We start from the raw sequence: 20,018 nt of genomic DNA on the forward strand, positions 1-20,018 counted from the left end.
GTTCGCACCCGAGCTCCAGGCCCAAGGTCACCCCCCCCACCCCCTCGAAGGCCCTGACAGCCTAACACTCCTTTTCCAGCTTCCACCCAAACAACTTCTCCCCAGTTGGGCTGACCTTAGGTATTTAAGGAGACCTGCCCCCTACCAACCCAGGTTGAGGATTGGTCAGTTCTCCATAAAACACCCCAAGCAACTCCACCTCTCCTCTTTACTTTCCAGAATATTCTAGAAGGCTCTAGAAAGAAGTGGGAGGTCTGGGTGATGCTGCCTGTGAGTCACCAGCTCTACTCTGAGTCACTTCCAACTCGGATCAAAACACACCCAGGCATGGCTGCTAGCCAAGCCTGGAAATTTACCGACTCTACCAACACTCTAGCCATTCTACTTCTAGCACACTAGAGGGTGCTACAGACGAATAAGCTGTTTACTTTGCAAGGGAATTTTCTCCAGAACTTAGTGAATGTGGTGAAGTTCTGATGATTTCTGTCATCCAATCATTTATATGCAAGCAAAAAAAGACTGTTTTTATTTCCCTTGCATTTAATTTCTTTACAAAGTGAAATTTGACCACAATCACTGAGCTTTGCAAAATTTTGCTTAAAAGAGCCAAATACTCTTGCAAGATGTAACGTCACTTGTACAGTAAACAGCCTTTTTGCAATTAGTAAATCAACCTCTAAAACTCCACCTACTGGCTTGAAATTTAAAATGCATAAAATTCACATGCAATAGATCATATTTACCTGAATTGAAAAAAAGAAAAATGTTACTATTTAATTCTGAGCTTAATAAAAAAAAGGAAAAAAATATGCAAAACCCATATAGAGTCACACTATTAATAAGAGTAAAAAGAAGGTAAAAAGAAAAAGGTTAATTCTTATCTTTAGGAAAGTCCAAAATGCAGCGCTTAAAATAATAATCAGTCCTAAGAGGGAGAGTTAGATACACCCATCACCAGCTTCAGCGTGTAGATAACACTAGACATGTGCACACTGAAATATTTTGTTTCAAAATTTAGTTTTCATCCAAAGAATACAATTATTTAGTTACTTCCGAAAGTCGTTTTTATTTATTTTGTTTTGTTTAAAAATGCATTTGTCCGAAAATTCGAATTAACTAAGGTCGAATCTGTCATTGAATGCTTATGGTAAAGAAGATTCGATGAAGCAGATAAACTGTACGTTGCCGCAATCGTACATTTCCGGTCGAATGCTCCGCCCACAAGCCATAGTAGAATATATATTATATTTATTCATTATTATTACTAGTCATTACTAGTCAACCAACATTAGAATTCTTCTATAGCCTATGGGCGGAGCATTTGACCGTAAATGTCCGCTCGCAGCAATCGTATGTTTTTAGCTGCTTCGTCGAATCTTCACGTCTCTACAATGCTGAATCTTTTCTCTCTATGTCGAATAATCTCAGACTAATAGAGTTAGGTTAGGCACATTCAACCTCAGATTCGATAGACACAGATCGCTATTGTCACCGTCATGTCGAATCTTCTATAGATATCAAACTGTAGTCGCAACGAAAATAAAGCATTTTTTATGTCGGATCTTACGGATTTCGGACTCTGCACATTCATTATCATTTGTTAAAACAAACGTGAAAATCCCTAAAAATTCTGACGAAAATGCATTCGGACGAAAACAGATGCTCATGTCTACTCGTCACCCCGTGAGACTTCAATCTGCTTGCCAGATAGCTGTAAATAATGTACAGTGGAACCTTGGATTACGAGCATAATCCGTTCCAGGAGAATGCTCGTAATCCAAAGTACTCGCATATCAAAGCGAGTTTCCCCATAGAAGTCAACGGAAATAAAAATAATTTGTTCTGCATTGACTTCAATGGCCTGCAAAACCGCATGTGGCCAGAGGTGGGGGCGCCGGAGAGCCTCAGAAACACCCGAAAAGGCCAGAGGACAGCTCGGCTGAACTCGGAAAACCTTGGAAAGGCTCTGGAACATAGTATTTCCGAGGTTTTCCGAACGGCTCCGATCGGCTCCACTCACCTCCGGCGCCCCCCCCCCACCTCAGGCAAAACACGGTACTGCACACCACTTTAGCTTGAATCTTGCTCGTCTTGCGAGACAACACTCACAAACCAAGTCAGGATTTTTTTAAATACAGTGCTCCTATTGTGAAAGGTTCGTTAACCGCGTTACTCGCAATCTGAGGTTTCACTACATATAATGGTAACCCAGCAGTCACATCTCCATTGATCAGCTTTAAATCCAACTCAAGGCGGCAATGTCAGGTCATCAAGTGGTATTCACACAACAGGATTTTCTTTAGGTTCTCACACCAGATTGTAAAAATTCAGCATATCAGCCAGCGATACCAAGTGAAGAAATAAGGTAGCCAATAGTGAAGCCAATAATAACATAAAAAAAAATATTCGTAGTAACTTACAGTTTTAGAACATGAATGAATACATCACACAATTCAAACGACCACAGCTTTCAGCGTGCTAGTGTCAACTACTTATCTTTCCTGCAGATGGTCTGTTAAATCTTTGCTATCATAAAGATGTCCAGGTGATGCTGTTATCCTACGTTTCCAGGTGTGTCAGATGCTGTGCAGGGCCGATCCTAGGCAGGGTGCACAGGGTGAATTGCACCCAGGCGCCTGCAGAGGTGGGGGCGCCGAACATCTAACAGACTCTCTAACAGAAGCCATCTCTGTCCATCAGAGAGGCTCCCCTCCAGGTCCCAATAAAGTACTCTGCTTCTCTTCCTGTATTTTGTTTATTGTTAAGAGATCATGTAAGGATCACAGGGTAATGGAGACTTTGTGGGGGAGCATCTCTGTGGTTGAGTCATTGAGTCTTTTTAAAGGAGCCAGCCAATTTAAACGCAATAGTTTGCATAGCATTTGTCATGTTGTATTGATGTTCATGGCTTGTGGGTTGAGAAAGCAGAAGGGAGTGAACCTGACATTGGAGATAAGGGGCCAGATCCACGTAGATAGGTGTGAATTTAAATGGGCGTAGCGTATCGTAGTCACGCTAAGCCGCCGCAACTTTGAGAGGCAAGTGCTGTTTTCACAAAGTACTTGCGTCTAAAATTACGACGGCGTATCGTAAATGTGCCGGCGTAAGCGCGCCTAAATCAAATGAGGAACAGGGGGGCGTGTTTTATGTAAACTAAGCGATTTTATTCTATTCTGTTCTATTGTTTTTCTATTCTATTCTTTTCTATTTTCTATTCTATTCTAATCTTTTCTATTCCAATTCAAAATCATTCTAAATGAACTTCGAATTTTCGGAAAATGGTTATATATGTAAATATTAGGGTTAGGGTTAACCCTAACATATATATATATATATATATATATATATATATATATATATCTATATATATATACACACACATATATAAAAAATCCGTAATTCGAATTTCGTATAGAATGAATTTGAATAGAAAAATTTAGAATAGAAAAGAATAGACTAGAAAAACAATAGAACAGAATATAATAAAATATAATAATAATAATAATAATAATAATAATAATAATATTTTTTTTATAATTTTTTTTATATAGGGGCTAACCCTAAACCTAATATATATATATATAGGTTTTATATAATATTTTTTTCTATTCTGTTCTATTGTTTTTCTATTATTTTCAATTCTATTCTAATCGCTTCTATCCAAATTTATGCTATATGAAATTCAAATGTTGTTATATATATTTTGTATAGAATGAATTTGAATAGAAAAGATTAGAATAGAAAAGATCAGAAAAGAATAGACTAGAAAAACAATAGAACAGTACAGAATAAAATATAATATATGTATATTTTATTCTATTTTGTTCTATTGTTTTTCTAGTTTATTATTTTCTATTCTAATCTTTATTAGGCTTAGGGTTAACCCTAACCCTAATATATATATATATATATATATATATATATATATATATATATATATACATATATATATATATATATAACCATTTTTCGATGTATGGAATGATTTTGAATTAGAATAGAAAAGATTAGAATAGAATAGAAAAGAAGAAACTAGAAAAACAATAGAACAGAATAGAATATAACATATATTATATTTTATTCTGTTCTATTGTTTTTCTAGTCTATTCTTTTCTATTCTAATCTTTTCTATTCAAATTCAAGTTCATTCTATTCAAAATTTGAATTTTGGAAAATGTATATATATATATTATATATATTCTATGCTGTTCTATTGTTTTTCTGTGCTATTCTTTTCTATTATTTTCTATTTTATTCTAATCTTTTCTATTCGAATGTAAATTAATTCTATACGAAATTAGAATTTCGGAAGATCGTAGAAAATATATAATGTAATATATATATATATATATGTAAAACCTCTTCCGAAATTCGATTTTCATATAGAGTAAAAACGAATTTGAATAGAAAAGATTAGAACAGAAAAGAATAGAAAATAATAGCATAGAAAAACAATAGAACAGGGCCAGGGCCAGATTCACAGATATATGCGGCGGCGTAACGTATCCCCTTTACGTTACACCGCCGCAAGTTTTCAGCATAAGTGCCTGATTCACCAAGCACTTGCGTGTAAACTTACGGCGGTGTAACGTAAAGCCGTCCGGCGCAAGCCCGCCTAATTCAAATGGGGCGTGTACCATTTAAATTAGGCGCGTTCCCGCGCCGAACGTTCTGCGCATGCTCCGTGTGAAAATTTCCCGACGTGCTGTGCGAGAAATTACGGCGCCCCAACGTATTTTTTGAACGGCGACGTGCGTTACGCCGTTTCGTATTCCCGGACGTCTTACGCCAACAAAAAAAAAATTTGAAATTCGATGCGGGAACGACGGCCATACTTTAACATGGCTGTTCTAAATATAAGCCATGAAAAAGCAGGCCTAAGTTTGCGACGGGAAAAACCGACTAGTGACGACGTAAGAGATTGCGGCGAACGTGCGTATCTTCGTGGATCGCCGTAATCAGCTAATTTGCATACCCGACGCTGGAAAACGACGCGAACTCCACCCAGCGGCCGCCGGAAAATTACACCTAGGATCCGAAGGCGTACGAAGCCGTACGCCTGTCGGATCTTAGCCAAAAGCCGTCGTATCTTTTTTGTGAATTACAAATAAAGATACGACGCGGCAAATTTGAAAATACGCCGGAGTATCAGTAGATACTCCGGCGTATTTCCTCTGTGAATCTGGCCCATAGTTTTGAGCGGAAAACTGACTTATGAGAACACCTAGGTATTAGTGCACCAGGGGAGCAGAAAACTACTATAGGTAGGTGTACATCATGCCAGCAATATGACAGAGTTGCTTTTGTTGATCTACAGTATGTACATGAATTGTAATAATCTTTGTAGCAGATTCCAATCTTTCTGTTCTGAAGAAAAAGCTTTTTGTTCCACTATGAATTTGGAAGACTTTCTGAATGGGAGGTTATGTGTTTATTATAATTACCTGGTGCACATTCACTAATCAGATGAGAGAAGTTGCAGTGTGTGCATCCCTTTAGAAGTAATTAACCCTCATGGCGTATCTCACCGAAAATGGAATTCCGATTAGAGAGGATGCCTAAAATTTTACTTGTATCTTAGTGTAGACTTCTGAAAAAATTGATGAACCAATTTTACAAGCAGAAAGTGACATTTATGGGGGCTTTCGGTGCCCAACTGTATTTAGAACAACTCAAGATTGCAATATGGCATTGCATTATAATTCCAAAATGACTAGTGTGGCGGTTTTTTATATATATTTTTTTTTTAACAAATTTGGAATTCCAAAAGATTAGCCCAACATTTGTCTGAGATTGCAGAATGGCAGTTTATGGAATAGACAGCTAATCAAGTCTTGTCTTCTCTTTTACAGTAAGATCATGTGGATATCCTGGTGACATAGAAAATGGATATCTTGAAACTGAAAGTTTTTTCTTTGGCTCAAAAGTAACATTTCACTGTAATCTGGGGTGAGTTTAAATCCTTGGTGGCCAACCTGTGGCCTGAGAGATACATGCAACCCATTGGTGCGGCCCTCCGTCCCTAGCAGTCAGTAGTGGGAGTATTAGATATGTGCATTCCCGTTCATACGAATGTTATTTTCGTACGAAAATTTTCATTTTCGTACCCGCAGAATAATGTGTACATACGAAAAACTTTAAGCACCAAAATACGAAAACAACGGGATTACGAATGAGTCGCATAACGAACAACCGCAAATACGAATGAACGATCCGACGAAAATACGACAAAACGAAAACGGCAAAAGAACGAATATGACATCTATAACAAAAGACTTGCATTCTGCATTTTGTTTGAATCCTTGTTGTGTTCGTATTTTGATTTTCAGTCGTATGTTCATATGACATCTAACAAAAGATTTTCATTCTGTATTTTGTTTGAATCCTTTCTCTGTTTGTATGTTCATATGACATCTTATAACAAAAGATTTGTATTCTGTATTCTGAATTCCTTTTTTCTGTTCGTAATTTGGTTTCAAAATACAGAATGCAAATCTTTTGTTATAAGATGTCATTTTCGTTTTTTTGAATGGGCAGTGAGTGTAGTTAGTTAGTGAAGCAGCTTCTCTTTTGTGCTGAGTACAGTAGTACAGTAAAGCCAAATAAACTTTTCTGTGGATTTTCGTCTGAAGGGAGAGATCAGTTTGCCAGACTTTTGAACCTGGAACCCAAAAATGGTTTTCTGATGGAGTTTTTATGTTTGTTGTTTGTTGTTAAAAAAGTCTGACCAAGTATATGGGGCTTAACAATAGTTAATATGGATGAGCCGCGTGTTGAAAGTGCCGCGAATCCCGCGATATATTTACGAAAGTACAAAATGACGAAAATTCACGAAAATTATTGTCTAACAAGTAACGAACATGAATTAAACAGAATAACGAACCATCCCGCATGTACGAAAATAAAACGGTAACCAAAATACGAAACGATCGGAATACGAAAAAATCGCGTCGTACGAAAAACGAACGGGAACGAACAGGAAAACGGGCGTCTTACGAAAAACGAACGGGAACGAACCTACGGAACGATACGAAACGGAACAAAAAAAACGAAAAAAAATTCTGTGCACATGTCTAGGGAGTATTGATTTGTTAACGGGCCTTTATTACCAATGATCTTTAGAAATCTCATCTTACATATCCGAAATCTTTGCTGTCTCCTACACCGTGACTTTGGGCTCTAGTCACAACTGTAGAACAGTCTTCTGTACCATTCTACAAATTAAATATTATTTGTGGTTCTTTGGAGATATCAGGGGCTACATTTGAGGTCCCCTTTACCTTGTAAATTAAGAACCACTGGTCTATATACTGTATATAGAGTTACATAATCATAAACTGTCAGCAGTCAAAATTGTTAGGACACGCTCCCTCTTGGGGGTAATATAGTTTCTATTTTTAAAAATATTTGTGATTTTTTAATATTATCCACATACATTTGTTTTTTTTACCACTGCCTGAATTTTGTAATGGAATCATGAGATGTCAGCCCACTTTATTAATGAGAAGATACATTCTATTTTTCAGATCAGCACTCCAAAGAGAGTGGAGGAGCAGAGCAGGAGAGATGCTGACTGATAAGCAGCAGCTCTCCGCTCGGGGAGGGGAGAGAACCAAGCCATCGGCGATGTTCAGTGGCTCGGTTCTCAGCGAAGAGGCGGTGTGGGGACAGATGCAGCATCGGTCTGATGCTGCATCCACCTAGGTAAGTATGAAATAAATAAAAAAAACATACTTCCCTTTTAACCATTTATTGGTGACTTGTGTAATGCATGTCATGCAGAGAAAACTAAGGGTGGATCTCTTTTTTTTGTCTCCAAATTTTTTTTTATACTTTTACATCTCCTCTTTATAAACTGGTAGAAAGACCATAAGCAGAAGCAACATAAAGCAAGTGAAATGGGCAGAATTAAATTCCTGTTACTTTATAATTGCTTTATAATTCACCCCCAGTTTCCTCTGCCTTTTAACATCCCATAGCATTGCTGTAAGAGATATTGCAACAAATGTATTTATTTCTGGTTACCTATTCATCTTTCAAGGTTCAATATGGTTTCAAAAAGAAATTCCCGAGAGTGTCAAGCAGACGGAACATGGAGTAACACGCTTCCTTCCTGTGAAGGTAAAAAGTGCTTTAAATCTTATTAAAGAAGAACTTCACAAAGTGCATTTTGGAGTTCTTTACAGTGGACCTGTCATTAAACTGTAATGTCATTAAAGTTCATACTTCACATGGGACAATGTAGCTCTACCCCTGCAGGAGCCGCTGCAAAGTATAGGTCCTCTTGTTCTGTACCTTGACCTTTCCAAGTATCTCAACCTTTTTGACTCACCTGGGGGGATATATATATATATATATATAAAAATGCATTTAGTACCATAAAGTCCACTAAACTGGTTCCTGACACCCAGCAACAATATTCTCTCATTAAAACAAACACTGAGTTGTAGAATAAAAAAGATAACTCTGTATATTGTAAGTTAGGTCAATAGGTAACCGAATAAACACAATATTAACAGCTAATTGACATTTAATGTAATGACTGACAGGATATGAGGTACTGTTAGAATTGAGACTCCAAATCAACATAAATGGTAACAATGCCACCAGTTGAGCAACTGTAAGCAGAGAAGGAATGTAAACTAAAAACGGGTAAGGCTATACTGTTCACGTGCACTGATGGCTGCTATGCTATGCCTAGAAAAGCACCAGACAAATAAGTGATGATAAAACAAACTAAAAGGACTAATGGGGGGTATAGTAAGGGATAAAGGAAGGGATAGTCCCTAATATGATCTATCTGTCGGCTATCATTGGGGCCCTTGAAAAATGTTGGTGCACTTGATAAAAATCCCCTTAAGAATCTGTATGCAGTTAATAAATCAGTGAGAGCCATCTTGTCGTGAATATTTGGTGTCTGCCATCAGATTTGGTTGCTGTTAAATGTCCCTGAGCTCACTTTCTTTGAGGAGGATGTAGTGTGGTATTTTTAACTTAAGACCCGAATTAGCTCAGGTGTATTGGGATTCTGATGCTTAACACCTAATGTCCTGTTCTCACCAGTTCTGTGAATAATTGCAGCAAATAAGGCAGCATTATTTTGCTGGGAAAGAAATCAATGCATGCATGTGGAGACAGTAAAGGTATAGAGTTCTGTAGTTTGGCAGGCAGAGTGGACAATGCTGCTTGGGATTTCAGTGCAGTAGAAGCATTGCGTTATCACCTCAAACAGAGGTTAGGAGCACACTGGACTTGTAGCAAATTATCAGGTATTTTTCTGTGCATGCATTGCAGAGATATACAATTTAAAGACCAAGGGCCGGATTCTCATAGAATCGGCGGCGGCGTAGTGTAAGCCATTTACACCACGCCACCGCAACTTACTGGAGCAAGTGCCGTATTCTCCAAGCACTTGCTCCGTAATTTGCGGCGGCGTAGTGTAAATGGCCCGGCGTATGGCCGCGTAATTCAAAGGGGGCGGCTTGTATTCAAATTAAGCCGCCCCGCGCCGATCGAACTGCGCATGCGCCGGGCGGAAAAATAGCCCAGTGCGCATGCTCCAGCTCACAACGGAAAACGTCAATGACGCCGACGTGAGCGTCATTGACGTAAAGTTGTATTCGCGGACGACTTAGTAAAACGACGTAACCGATTGAAAAAGTCGACGCTGACCCGACGCCATACTTAACATGGCATACGGCGGACTGGCGTAAGGTTACCCCTCATATAGCAGGGGTAACCTTACGCTTACGGAAACGACGGAAACGACGACGACGCGCAAATTCGTTCGGGAATCGGCGCATCAGGTTAATTTGCATAGTCAAATGAGAACTGAACGTAAACGCCACCTAGCGGCCAGCGTCGAATTACATCTAAGATCCGACGGTGTAAGTGACTTACACCTGTCGGATCTACGCCGTATCTATGCGAAAATGATTCTAGGAATCATACGCATAGATACCCGGGGCCAAAAACAGAGATACGACGGTGTTTCCTGAGATCAAAATCCACATCCTTTTTGAGTTCATCCCGTAACTCAATGGGGACTTTCAGCAAATAATTTTGCCAGGCGAATGCAGATGGTTGGTATTTCAGGGAAAAATTGATAAAAAGAAAAAGTAAACTCACAAGAATCTTCTGTTAAGACCCAATATGAAATGAAAGAGGCAAATAAATGTTTGGAAAGCTTGCCACAGCAGTTTCCCTGCTCAACTCTGCATTAGGAAACTGTTTCTGCGCCCTCCTGAGCTCCCTGTAGTGTGCCTTCCAGACCCCACTGTACTGTGCCCTCCTGACCCCTCCGTATCATACCCTCTTGACTCTCCTGTATTGTGCCCTACTACTACTACACTAGCCAGAGCAGACAGCTATGATAGCATTGAGGAGACAGGCCTGAAACTAGTTGAGAAAGTCATCCTGCAATTCCAGTTGTTCTGTCTTCATGATGGATTCCAGCATGAGGCTTGTGGGGGTGACCAATGCCTTGTTTCCACTGCACGGAACGGTTCGGGTCAGTAGAATGGAGCGGTTAGAATGGGACCGGTCTATTCTCGTGAGCGTTTCCACTGCAAATCGGACCGTCAGGGACCATTCAGGTTTTAGAAAAAATGCCTAGCGCATCCACCAATCAGTGGAATGTATTGCATCTCCGCCCTAATGGAACCGTTCCATTTCCTATGGCCCCACATCTGAAGCAGGACCCAGAATGGTCCGGGTACGGTTCGGTTTAATGGCACACTTTCATAATGGAAACACCCAAAATAGCGAACCATACCGAACCGTACCGAACCGTACCGAACCGCTCAGTGGAAACGAGGCAAAATATCTCCTCAGGCCTCGTACACACGGCCGAGGAACTCGACGTGCCAAACACATCGAGTTCCTCGGCCAGTTCAGCCCTGAAGCCGCCGAGGAGCTCGGCGGGACGAGAGCTCCCATAGAACAACGAGGAAATAGAGAACATGTTCTCTATTTCCTCGTCGAGCTCCTCGTCGGCTTCCTCGGCCGAAAGTGTACACACGACCAGTTTCCTCGGCAGAATTCAGCCAGAAACTCGGTCGGAAGCTGAATTCTGCCGAGGAAACTGGTCGTGTGTACGAGGCCTCAGACATGAATAAAATTGTGAATGAAAGTGAATGCAGAGTTCCTCGCTGAAGCTAACTTTTAAGGTAGGCTTAGTTTGTATTTTTATGGTCACATTTGCTTTAGTATCATTTTCAAATTTTTCTTCATGTCATCCTTACTTTTTATTGAAGGCTTGCTAGTTAATTTTCTTAAAAAGAAAAGAAAAAAAGGGTGCCACATTACAGTAATCTTTTACCTCTCAAAGGTTGCCTATCATTGCCCTGTATCATACCAGGCCACACACATTTGAACATTGTAAAGGATACATTTGAAGGTAAAGTTGCCCTCTGCCCTTGCAAGGCATCTTGTCCCCACATCTGGTCCCTTAAAAGAATGTGGGGGCATGTGGGGGGACATAGGAATATAGAAGACTCTGTATTTAAAACAGGGCCCCCATATACAGTATCTCACGTGAGTACACCCCTCTCATTTTTGTAAATATTGTATTATATCTTTTCATGTGTGTAAGAAATTACACTTTGTTACAATGCAACGTAGTGGGTGTACAGCTTGTATAACAGTGTGAATTTGCTGTCCCATCAAAATAACTCACACAGCCATTTATGTCTAAACTGCTGGCAACAAAAGTGAGTACACCCTTAAGTGAAAATGTCCAAATTGGGCCCAAAGTGTCAATATTTTGTGTGACCATTATTTTCCAGCACTGCCTTAACCCTCTTGGGCATGGAGTTCACCAGATCTTCACAGGTTGCCGCTGAGTCCTCTTCCACTCCTCCATGACGACATCACTGAGCTGGTGGAGCGCTCCTCCACCTTCCATTTGAGGATGCCCCACAGGTGTTCAATAGGGTTTAGGTCTGGAGACATGCTTGGCCAGTCCATCACCTTTAGGGCTCTTTCCCACAGGCGTGTCCATGTACGGACTCCGCTTTGCTCAGCAGGGATCACTCCGTTCATCCCCGCTGAGCAGGCAGATGACAGGTCCGTCTCTACACACTGTGGCGGGACGGAGCTGTCAGAGATCCACTCTCCTGTATGGGGGGGATCGGATAAAAACCGACCGCCTGTCCATTTTCATCCGGTCTGATCGGAGTGGATCGGATGTTAGCAGACATGTCACCACTGACATTCGTCGCTCCATAGACCTGCATGGAGCATCCGTTCAGGTCCGCCTATAAAAGCTGAACAGTCCGCCCATGTGAAAGGGGCCTAACCCTCAGCTTCTTTAGCAAGGTAGTGGTCATCTTAGGGGTGTGTTTGGGGTCTTTATCATGTTAGAATACTGCCTCCCAGAAGGAGAGGATCGTGCTCTGCTTCAGTATGTCACAGTACATGTTGGCATTCATGGTTCCCTCAACTGTAGCTCCCCAGTGCCGACAGCACTCGTGCAGCCCCAGACCATGACACTCCCACCACCATGCTTGACTGAAGGCAAGACACACTTGTCTTTGTGCTCCTCACCCGGTTGCCGCCACACACGCTTGACACCATCTGAACCAAATATGTTTATCTTGGTCTCATCAGACCACAGGACATTGTTCCAGTAATCCATGTCCTTAGTCTGCTTGTCTTCAGTGAACTGTTTGTGGGCTTTCTTGTGCATCATCTTTAGAAGAGGCTTCCTTTTGGGACAACAGCCATGCAAACCAATTTGATGCAGTGTGCGGCATATGGTCTGAGCACTGACAGGCTGGCCCCCACCCCTTCAACCTCTGCAGCAATGCTGGCAGCACTCATACATCTATTTTGCAAAGACAACCTCTGGATATGACGCTGAGCACGTGCACTCAACTTCTTTGGTCAACCATGGTGAGACCTGTTCCGAGTGGAACCTGTCCTGTTAAATCACTGATTGTTCTTTGCCACCGTGCTGCAGCTCAGTTTCAGGGTCTTAGCAATCATCTTATAGCCTAGGCCAGGGGTGTCAAACTGGCGGCCCTCCAGCTGTTCCGAAACTACAAGTCCCATCATGCCTCTGCCTGTGAGAGTCATGCTTGTAACTGTTAGCCTTGCAATGCCTCATGTGACTTGTAGTTTTGCAACAGCTGGAGGGCCGCCAGTTTGACACCCCTGGCCTAGGCCATCTTTATGTAGAGCAACATTTTTTTTTCAGATCCTCAGAGTTCTTTGCCATGAGGTGCCATGTTGAACTTACAATGACCAGTATGACCGAGTGACCAGTGAGCGATAACACCAAATTTAACACACCTGCTCCACATTCACACCTGAGAAATTGTAACACTATAGAATCACATCACACCGTGAGTGAAAATGGCTGATAGGGCCCAATTTGGACATTTTCACTTAGGGGTGTACTCACTTTTGTTGCCAGCGGTTTAGACATGAATGGCTGTGTGTTGAGTTATTTTGAGGAGACAGCAAATTCACACTGTTATACAAGCTGTACACTCACTACTTTACATTGTAGCAAAGTGTCATTTCTTTAGTGTTGTCACATGAAAAGATGTAATAAAATATTTACAAAAATGTGGGGGGTGTACTCACTTTTGTGAGATACTTATTACTCATTCCAAAAAAAATAAGAAATGTAATTAAAAACACAAACAGGGTGAAAATATCTATCTATCGTCTGATTTCATTTACTAAGCATACAGATGAATTTTGGCCTTTCAGTTGTAATGTGTCCCCCTCCTCCAACGATTCCGAATGGGATTTTTTCCCCTGTGAAAGAAGAGTATGAATTTGCAGATGCTGTAAGATATAAATGCACCAGTCCTAACATGGTGACGGAGTATGACAGCTCTGTATTCTGCATGGACAATGGAAACTGGAGCGATCCCCTGCCACGCTGTATAGGTGAGACTTCTAAGTGTTTTTTTTTTGTTTTTTTTTGTGGAATACAGTAAAATTGGCCATGTGTGGCATATGTAATAGATCAAGTCTTAACAATCATGTACTAAGAAGATCCAACAAGGATCAAATCATTTTTTCTAGGTTTTGGTGATTATTTGTTGGTGATCATAAATATTCCCAAAATAGTATTTTATTGGGAGAATTTGTTTTTCCTTTTTATGAAAAGAAAAACTACAAAACTTCTGAAAGGCAAAAGCGAAGCGAAGCCCCAACATAGTGGTGGACCAATAGGATTGTGTAGGGACAAATATTAGCGAGGAGCTTTGACACTACCCAGAAGTGTTGGGGCTTTGTCAGAACAGCCCATTGAAGATAATTTCTTCACTCTCTGACCTATAGACCCCACAGAAAATAGGAAAATCCCCCAACAGACAGTTGCCACCTAAAAAACTTGCTTCCCCTCTAACGATGTTCCACAATTAAAGATTTTCAATCTTCCCTCACTTAGTGTACCACTGACAATGGTCACTAGGACAAATATAAGACAGTGAAACTCCCCAGTTGGGACACAGCACTAAAACTTGACAGGTTTAACCTTTCCCTACTATATCCAAATAAATAACGTATTTTTTTGCTCTGGACACACTGTGTTAATTATATTACTTCTATGTGAATGCTGGCAAAATCAAATGTTACTAAACTATTTTCTCTCCAGGTCAGATGTTGTTCATTTATAATAGCAGGAATCAACAAAATACTGCAATATGGCCACTAGATGGAGCTGATTATCATAGAAAATAAATACTTAGGGCCTAATCCTCAAAAACCCGGCGCAACGTAACTTTTGCCATTTAAGTTACACCGCCGCAAAATCTCTAACTAAGTGCCCGATCCACAAAGCACTTACCTAGAAATTTTGAGCGGTGTAACTTAAATCCGGCCGGCGCAAGGCGTTCCTAATTTAATGGGGCGAGTCCCATTTAAATTAGGCGCGCTCCCGCGCCGGACGTACTGCGCATGCTCCCGACGTCATTTTCCCGACGTGCTTTGCGCGGTTTTACGTTGCGCCGGGTTTTGAGAATCGCGACGGGCGTAAAAAAAAAAAAAGACGAAAAAAAAAAAAGACAGCGACGCGGGATAGAATGGTCTACTTTTACAAGGTCTAAACAGTTTAGGCCTTGTAAAAGCAGCCCTAATATTGCGACGGCAAACTAATACTTACGGAGAAAAAACGAAGCGTAAAAGCTTTGTGGATCTCCGTAAGTGCTAATTTGCATACCCGAAGCGGCATTCCGACGAGAAATGCCCCCAGCGGCGGCTGCGGTACTGCATCCTAAGATCCGACAGTGTAAGTCCCTTACACATGTCGGATCTTCTCCCTATCTATGTGAAACTGATTCTGTGGATCAGTTCCATAGATAGAAACAGGGATACGACGGCGTATCAGTAGATACGCCGGCGTATCCCTTTTGAGGATCAGACCCTTATTTACTATGATTCATTCTATTCTTATGCATAACGAACATCCTACTTAAAGTGGAGGTTCCATCAAAAGAACTATTTTGCTTTAAACTGTAGCTTAAGACTAAAAAAGAAAAAAAAAAATGTATTTTTTTTACTCATCTGGAAATGCCTGTTGCTATGCGGTCCCACGAAATCTGCCTTTGAATCCACCTAGGATTCTGACATCATCTCCCTCTAATGCTCCTGGGAAATGTGTGTCATCATTTCCCAGGATGCAGTGCGCTGTCCAATTATCACTCCCCATCCAAGACTTCCAGGAAGTAAGTGCCTGTAGGCTTCACAATGCCCACAAGCAAAATGACAACGGTGTAGATATAGTTTTATAAACTATCTTTTTTGAATATCTATGCGGATCAGTGGCGGATTGTAAAATAGTAAGTGACCAGATTTATATTATAAAAACACAGGATGAAAGGACATACATTTAAAAAATGCTAATTGTGGTTGGAACTCCGCTTTAAGAAAATAGATTAGAAACATATGAGATTGCAGGCTTTTGCACAAAACAAATGTACATTCAATTTCACAGGGAAAATAGCTCTGCAAATTTTTATTACATACACCACTTTAAGATCTTTTTGTAAATCTGAATGCATAGTAAATCTATGCCAAGTGTATAGCAGTGGCATAGTATGTGCACCTCAAATATATCTCAAATATCTGAGTAGATTAGACTCATCTGTGGTTTTGTCAGATTTTAAACCAATAGTGAGCTTTTTATTAATACTTTTACCTAGAAAACCTTATGATTAGTGTTTGAAGACTGTGAATTACATTTTCATAAAAAAAAAAAAAAAAAACATAACTGAACAGTGGCCTTAGCCATAAAAACTCCCAATAAAATGGCTAACTACCCAGGTTTTTTGTTTTAGATGATTAGTGTTAATCTAATTCAATGACTGTATCCAGGGAAAAAATGTGACGTCTTCCATCCGTCAGCAGTTGCCAGAGAAGCAGCGGGTGCTTGTATCTGTCGAGTTTTAACTATCTACTGATGTCACCTGGTCCATTCACTTACAGTCATGGTCGAAATTGTTGGCACCCTAGAAATGTTTCCAGAAAATCAAGTATTTCTCACAGAAAAGTATTGCAGTAACACATGTCTTGCTATACACGTGTTTATTCCCTTTGTGTGTATTGGAACAAAACAAAAAAAAACAAAAAAAAAGGGAGAAAAAAAAGGAAATTGCACATAATGTCACACAAAACTCCAAAAATGGGCTGGTCAAAATTCTTGGCACCCTTAACTTAATATTTGGTTGCACACCCTTCGGAAAAAATAAGTGAAATCAGTCGCTTCCTATAACCATCAATAAGCTTCTTACACCTCTCACCTGGAATTTTGGACCACTCTTCCTTTGCAAACTGCTCCAGGTCTCTCTTATTGGAACTGCGCCTTTTCCCAACAGCAATTTTAAGATCTCTCCACAGGTGTTCAATGGGATTTAGATCTGGACTCATTGCTGGCCACTTTAGAACTCTCCAGCGCTTTGTTGCCATCCATTTCTGGGTGCTTTTTGACGTATGTTTGGGGTCATTGTCCTGCTGGAAGACCCAAGATCTCGGAAGCAGCTTTCTGACACTGGGCTCTACAGTGCGACCCAAAATCCTTTGGCAATCCTCAGATTTCATGATGCCTTGCACACATTCAAGGTACCCAGTGCCAGAGGCAGCAAAACAACCCCAAAACATCATTGAACCTCCACCATATTTCACTGTAGGTACTGTGTTCTTTTCTTTGTAGGCCTCATTCCGTTTTCGGTAAACAGTAGAATGATGTGCTTTACCAAAAATCTCTATCTTGGTCTCATCTGTCCAAAATAAGTTTTCCCAGAAGGATTTTGGCTTACTCAAGTACGTTTTGGCAAACTGTAGTCTTGCTTCTTTATGTCTCTGTGTCAGCAGTGGGGTCCTCCTGTGTCTCCTGCCATAGCGTTTCATTTCATTTAAATGTCGACGCATAGTTCGCACTGACACTGATGCTCCCTGAGCCTGCAGGACAGCTTGAATTTCTTTGGAACTTGTTTGGGTCTGCTTATCCACCATCCGGACTATCATGCGTTGCAACCTTTCCATCAAATTTTCTCTTCCGTCCACGCCCAGAGAGATTAGCTACAGTGCCATCGGTTGCAAACTTCTTGAATGTTGCGCACTGTGGACAAAGGCAAATCTAGATCTCTGGAGATGGACTTGTAACCTTGAGATTGTTGATATTTTTCCACAATTTTAGTTCTCAAGTCCTCAGACAGTTCTCTTCTCCTCTTTCTGTTGTCCATGCTTAGTGTGGCACACACAGATACACAATGCAAAGACTAAGGCTGGGTTCACACTACTACACTACTTTCATCCTACTTTGCTCTGCTACATTGGTCCTACATTTATCCTACATTGGTCCTACATCCATCCTACTTTCATGAACAGGATACTACTTTGGTCCGACTTCAATGATATTCAATGGGCCTGAAGTAGGATCAATGTACAGTAGGTGCACGCGATATTGTGTCAATCTCGCTCCCTTTCTCGGCGAAATTCAGCACCTACGAGCCCCATCGAGGGAGCCAGCGCCGAGCTGGCTTGCCGCGATGGAGACAGAGCCGTCATAGAAGCGACGGGAGATCCGACTTGGATTCCCGCCAATTCTACACGTGTGCGGCGTTTGTTATGAATCCTGAGGGGGGATTTTAAATAAAAATTCAGCATGGGTTCCCCCCTCAGGAGCATACCGGGCCCGGCGTAGGGGGTCCCCCTACAATCCATACCAGACCCGTATCCAAAGCACGCTACCCGGCCGGTCAGGAAAGGAGTGGGGACGAGCGAGCGCCCCCCCTCCTGAGCCGTACCGGGCTGCATGCCCTCAACATGGGGGGGTTGGGTGCTCTGGGGCAGGGGGGCGCACTGCGGGCCCCCCCACCCCAGAGCACCCTGTCCCCATGTTGATGAGGACAGGGCCCCTTCCCGACATCCCTGGCCATTGGTTGTCGGGGTATGCGGGCGGGAGGCTTATCGGAATCTGGGAGCCCCCTTTAATAAGGGGGCCCCCAGATACCGGCCCCCCACCCTAAGTGAATGGATATGGGGTACATCGTACCCCTACCCATTCACCTGGAGGAAAAGTGGTAAAAACACAAATAAAAAACACTATTCCAGTGAGTGCGAGATGTCGGCGAGATCTTGGCACCATGTCGCCGAGAATCAGCGCGATGCTGTCGTGCTAAAAACACAATATCACAAACACCTACTGTAGGACCAAAAGTAGTACAGGGAGCATTTTCAAAGTCGGACCGACTTGTGTAGGACGCTACAAGACGCTCTCATAGGGAAACATTGAACACAGAGCAGAGCAAAGTAGGATGAAAGTAGTGTAGTAGTGTGAACCCAGCCTTAGGCTGGGTTCACACTACGATTTTCCCGTCCGTCAGCCGCATACGATTTATATGAAAAACCGTATGCGGCTGAAACGGACGGGAACGTATGGAACCGCACATATGTGCGTTTTCCATTGACGTTAATGTTAAAGAAAAACGTATGCGTTTGCCATACTGTTTTAAAAACGGCCGCAAAACCGTGGTTGAACACGGTTTTGCGTACGTTTAAAAAACGTTTTGCCAGCAAATCGTACGCACCCGGATGCATCTGAGTGCATACGATTTGCAATGCATTGTCTATCTATACGTTTTCCCGTCCGGGCCCGTACGTTTTCAATACTGAAATCGTATGCGGCTGACGGACGGGAAAATCGTAGTGTGAACCCAGCCTTAGTGAACTTCTTTCCTTTTTATCTGCTTTCAGGTGTGATTTTTATATTGCCCACACCTGTTACTTGCCCCAGGTGAGTTTAAAGGAGCATCACATGCTTGAAACAATCTTATTTATCCACAATTTTATCCACAAGGGTGCCAAGAATTTTGACCAGCCCATTTTTGGAGTTTTATGTGACATTATGTCCAATTTGCTTTTTTTTGTTTCGTTCCAATACACACAAAGAGAATAAACATGTGTATAGCAAAACGTGTTACTGCAATACTTTTCTGTGAGAAATACTTGATTTTCTGGAAAAAATTCTGGGGTGCCAACAATTCCGGCCATGACTGTAAATGGCCTGGAATCCCCAGGCCACATAACATTGGCCAAATATAGCCTTTAACCATTTCAAAACCGCACGCAGTCATATGAAGTCCAAAAAGGTGATCTGTTATCCCAGGTGGACGTCATATGACGTCCTGTACTTTGTGCGGGGATATCTGAATAATGCCTGCACCTAGAGGCATCATTCAGATATAATTCTCTTCCGGTGGCGATCCTACGAACGATCATAGCAGCGGTTCCGTTGCTTGAACGTTCTTATAGGCGGCGGGAGGGGACATCCCCGCCTCCCGCCGCCATCCGGTGCTTCTCCGGGCTCTCCCGTGCCATCAGGGGCCCGGAGAGATGATCGCCATCCGCCGGATGTGAAGCATAGAGATGACTAGTGACCAGATGGTCACCAGTCATCTCTATGACTGTCGGAGGCCCGGGCGCGATGTGATGACGTCACGCCCGGGTACCCGTAAGTAAACAAACCGCAATTGCTGCTAGTAAGAATGAGATCTGTAAAA

At 41.7% G+C, this 20,018-nt stretch overlaps 1 protein-coding gene across 2 annotated transcripts in view; it reads left to right on the top strand.

Moving 5' to 3' along the window:
- Positions 1-20,018, top strand: part of LOC120927970 (C4b-binding protein-like) — a 62,429-nt gene that overhangs the window by 15,226 nt on the left and 27,185 nt on the right. The window contains exons 4-6 of one of the 2 annotated variants that reach the window (XM_040339003.1): positions 5,853-5,949; positions 8,042-8,121; positions 13,720-13,902. In XM_040339003.1, the coding sequence (XP_040194937.1) occupies positions 5,853-5,949; positions 8,042-8,121; positions 13,720-13,902 (360 nt within the window). The remainder of the gene's footprint in view (positions 1-5,852; positions 5,950-8,041; positions 8,122-13,719; positions 13,903-20,018) is intronic. The other variant, XM_040339011.1, reaches the window with a different exon arrangement.

This window comes from Rana temporaria, chromosome 1, assembly GCF_905171775.1.
Source record: "Rana temporaria chromosome 1, aRanTem1.1, whole genome shotgun sequence".
Classification (NCBI taxonomy): domain Eukaryota; kingdom Metazoa; phylum Chordata; class Amphibia; order Anura; family Ranidae; genus Rana; species Rana temporaria.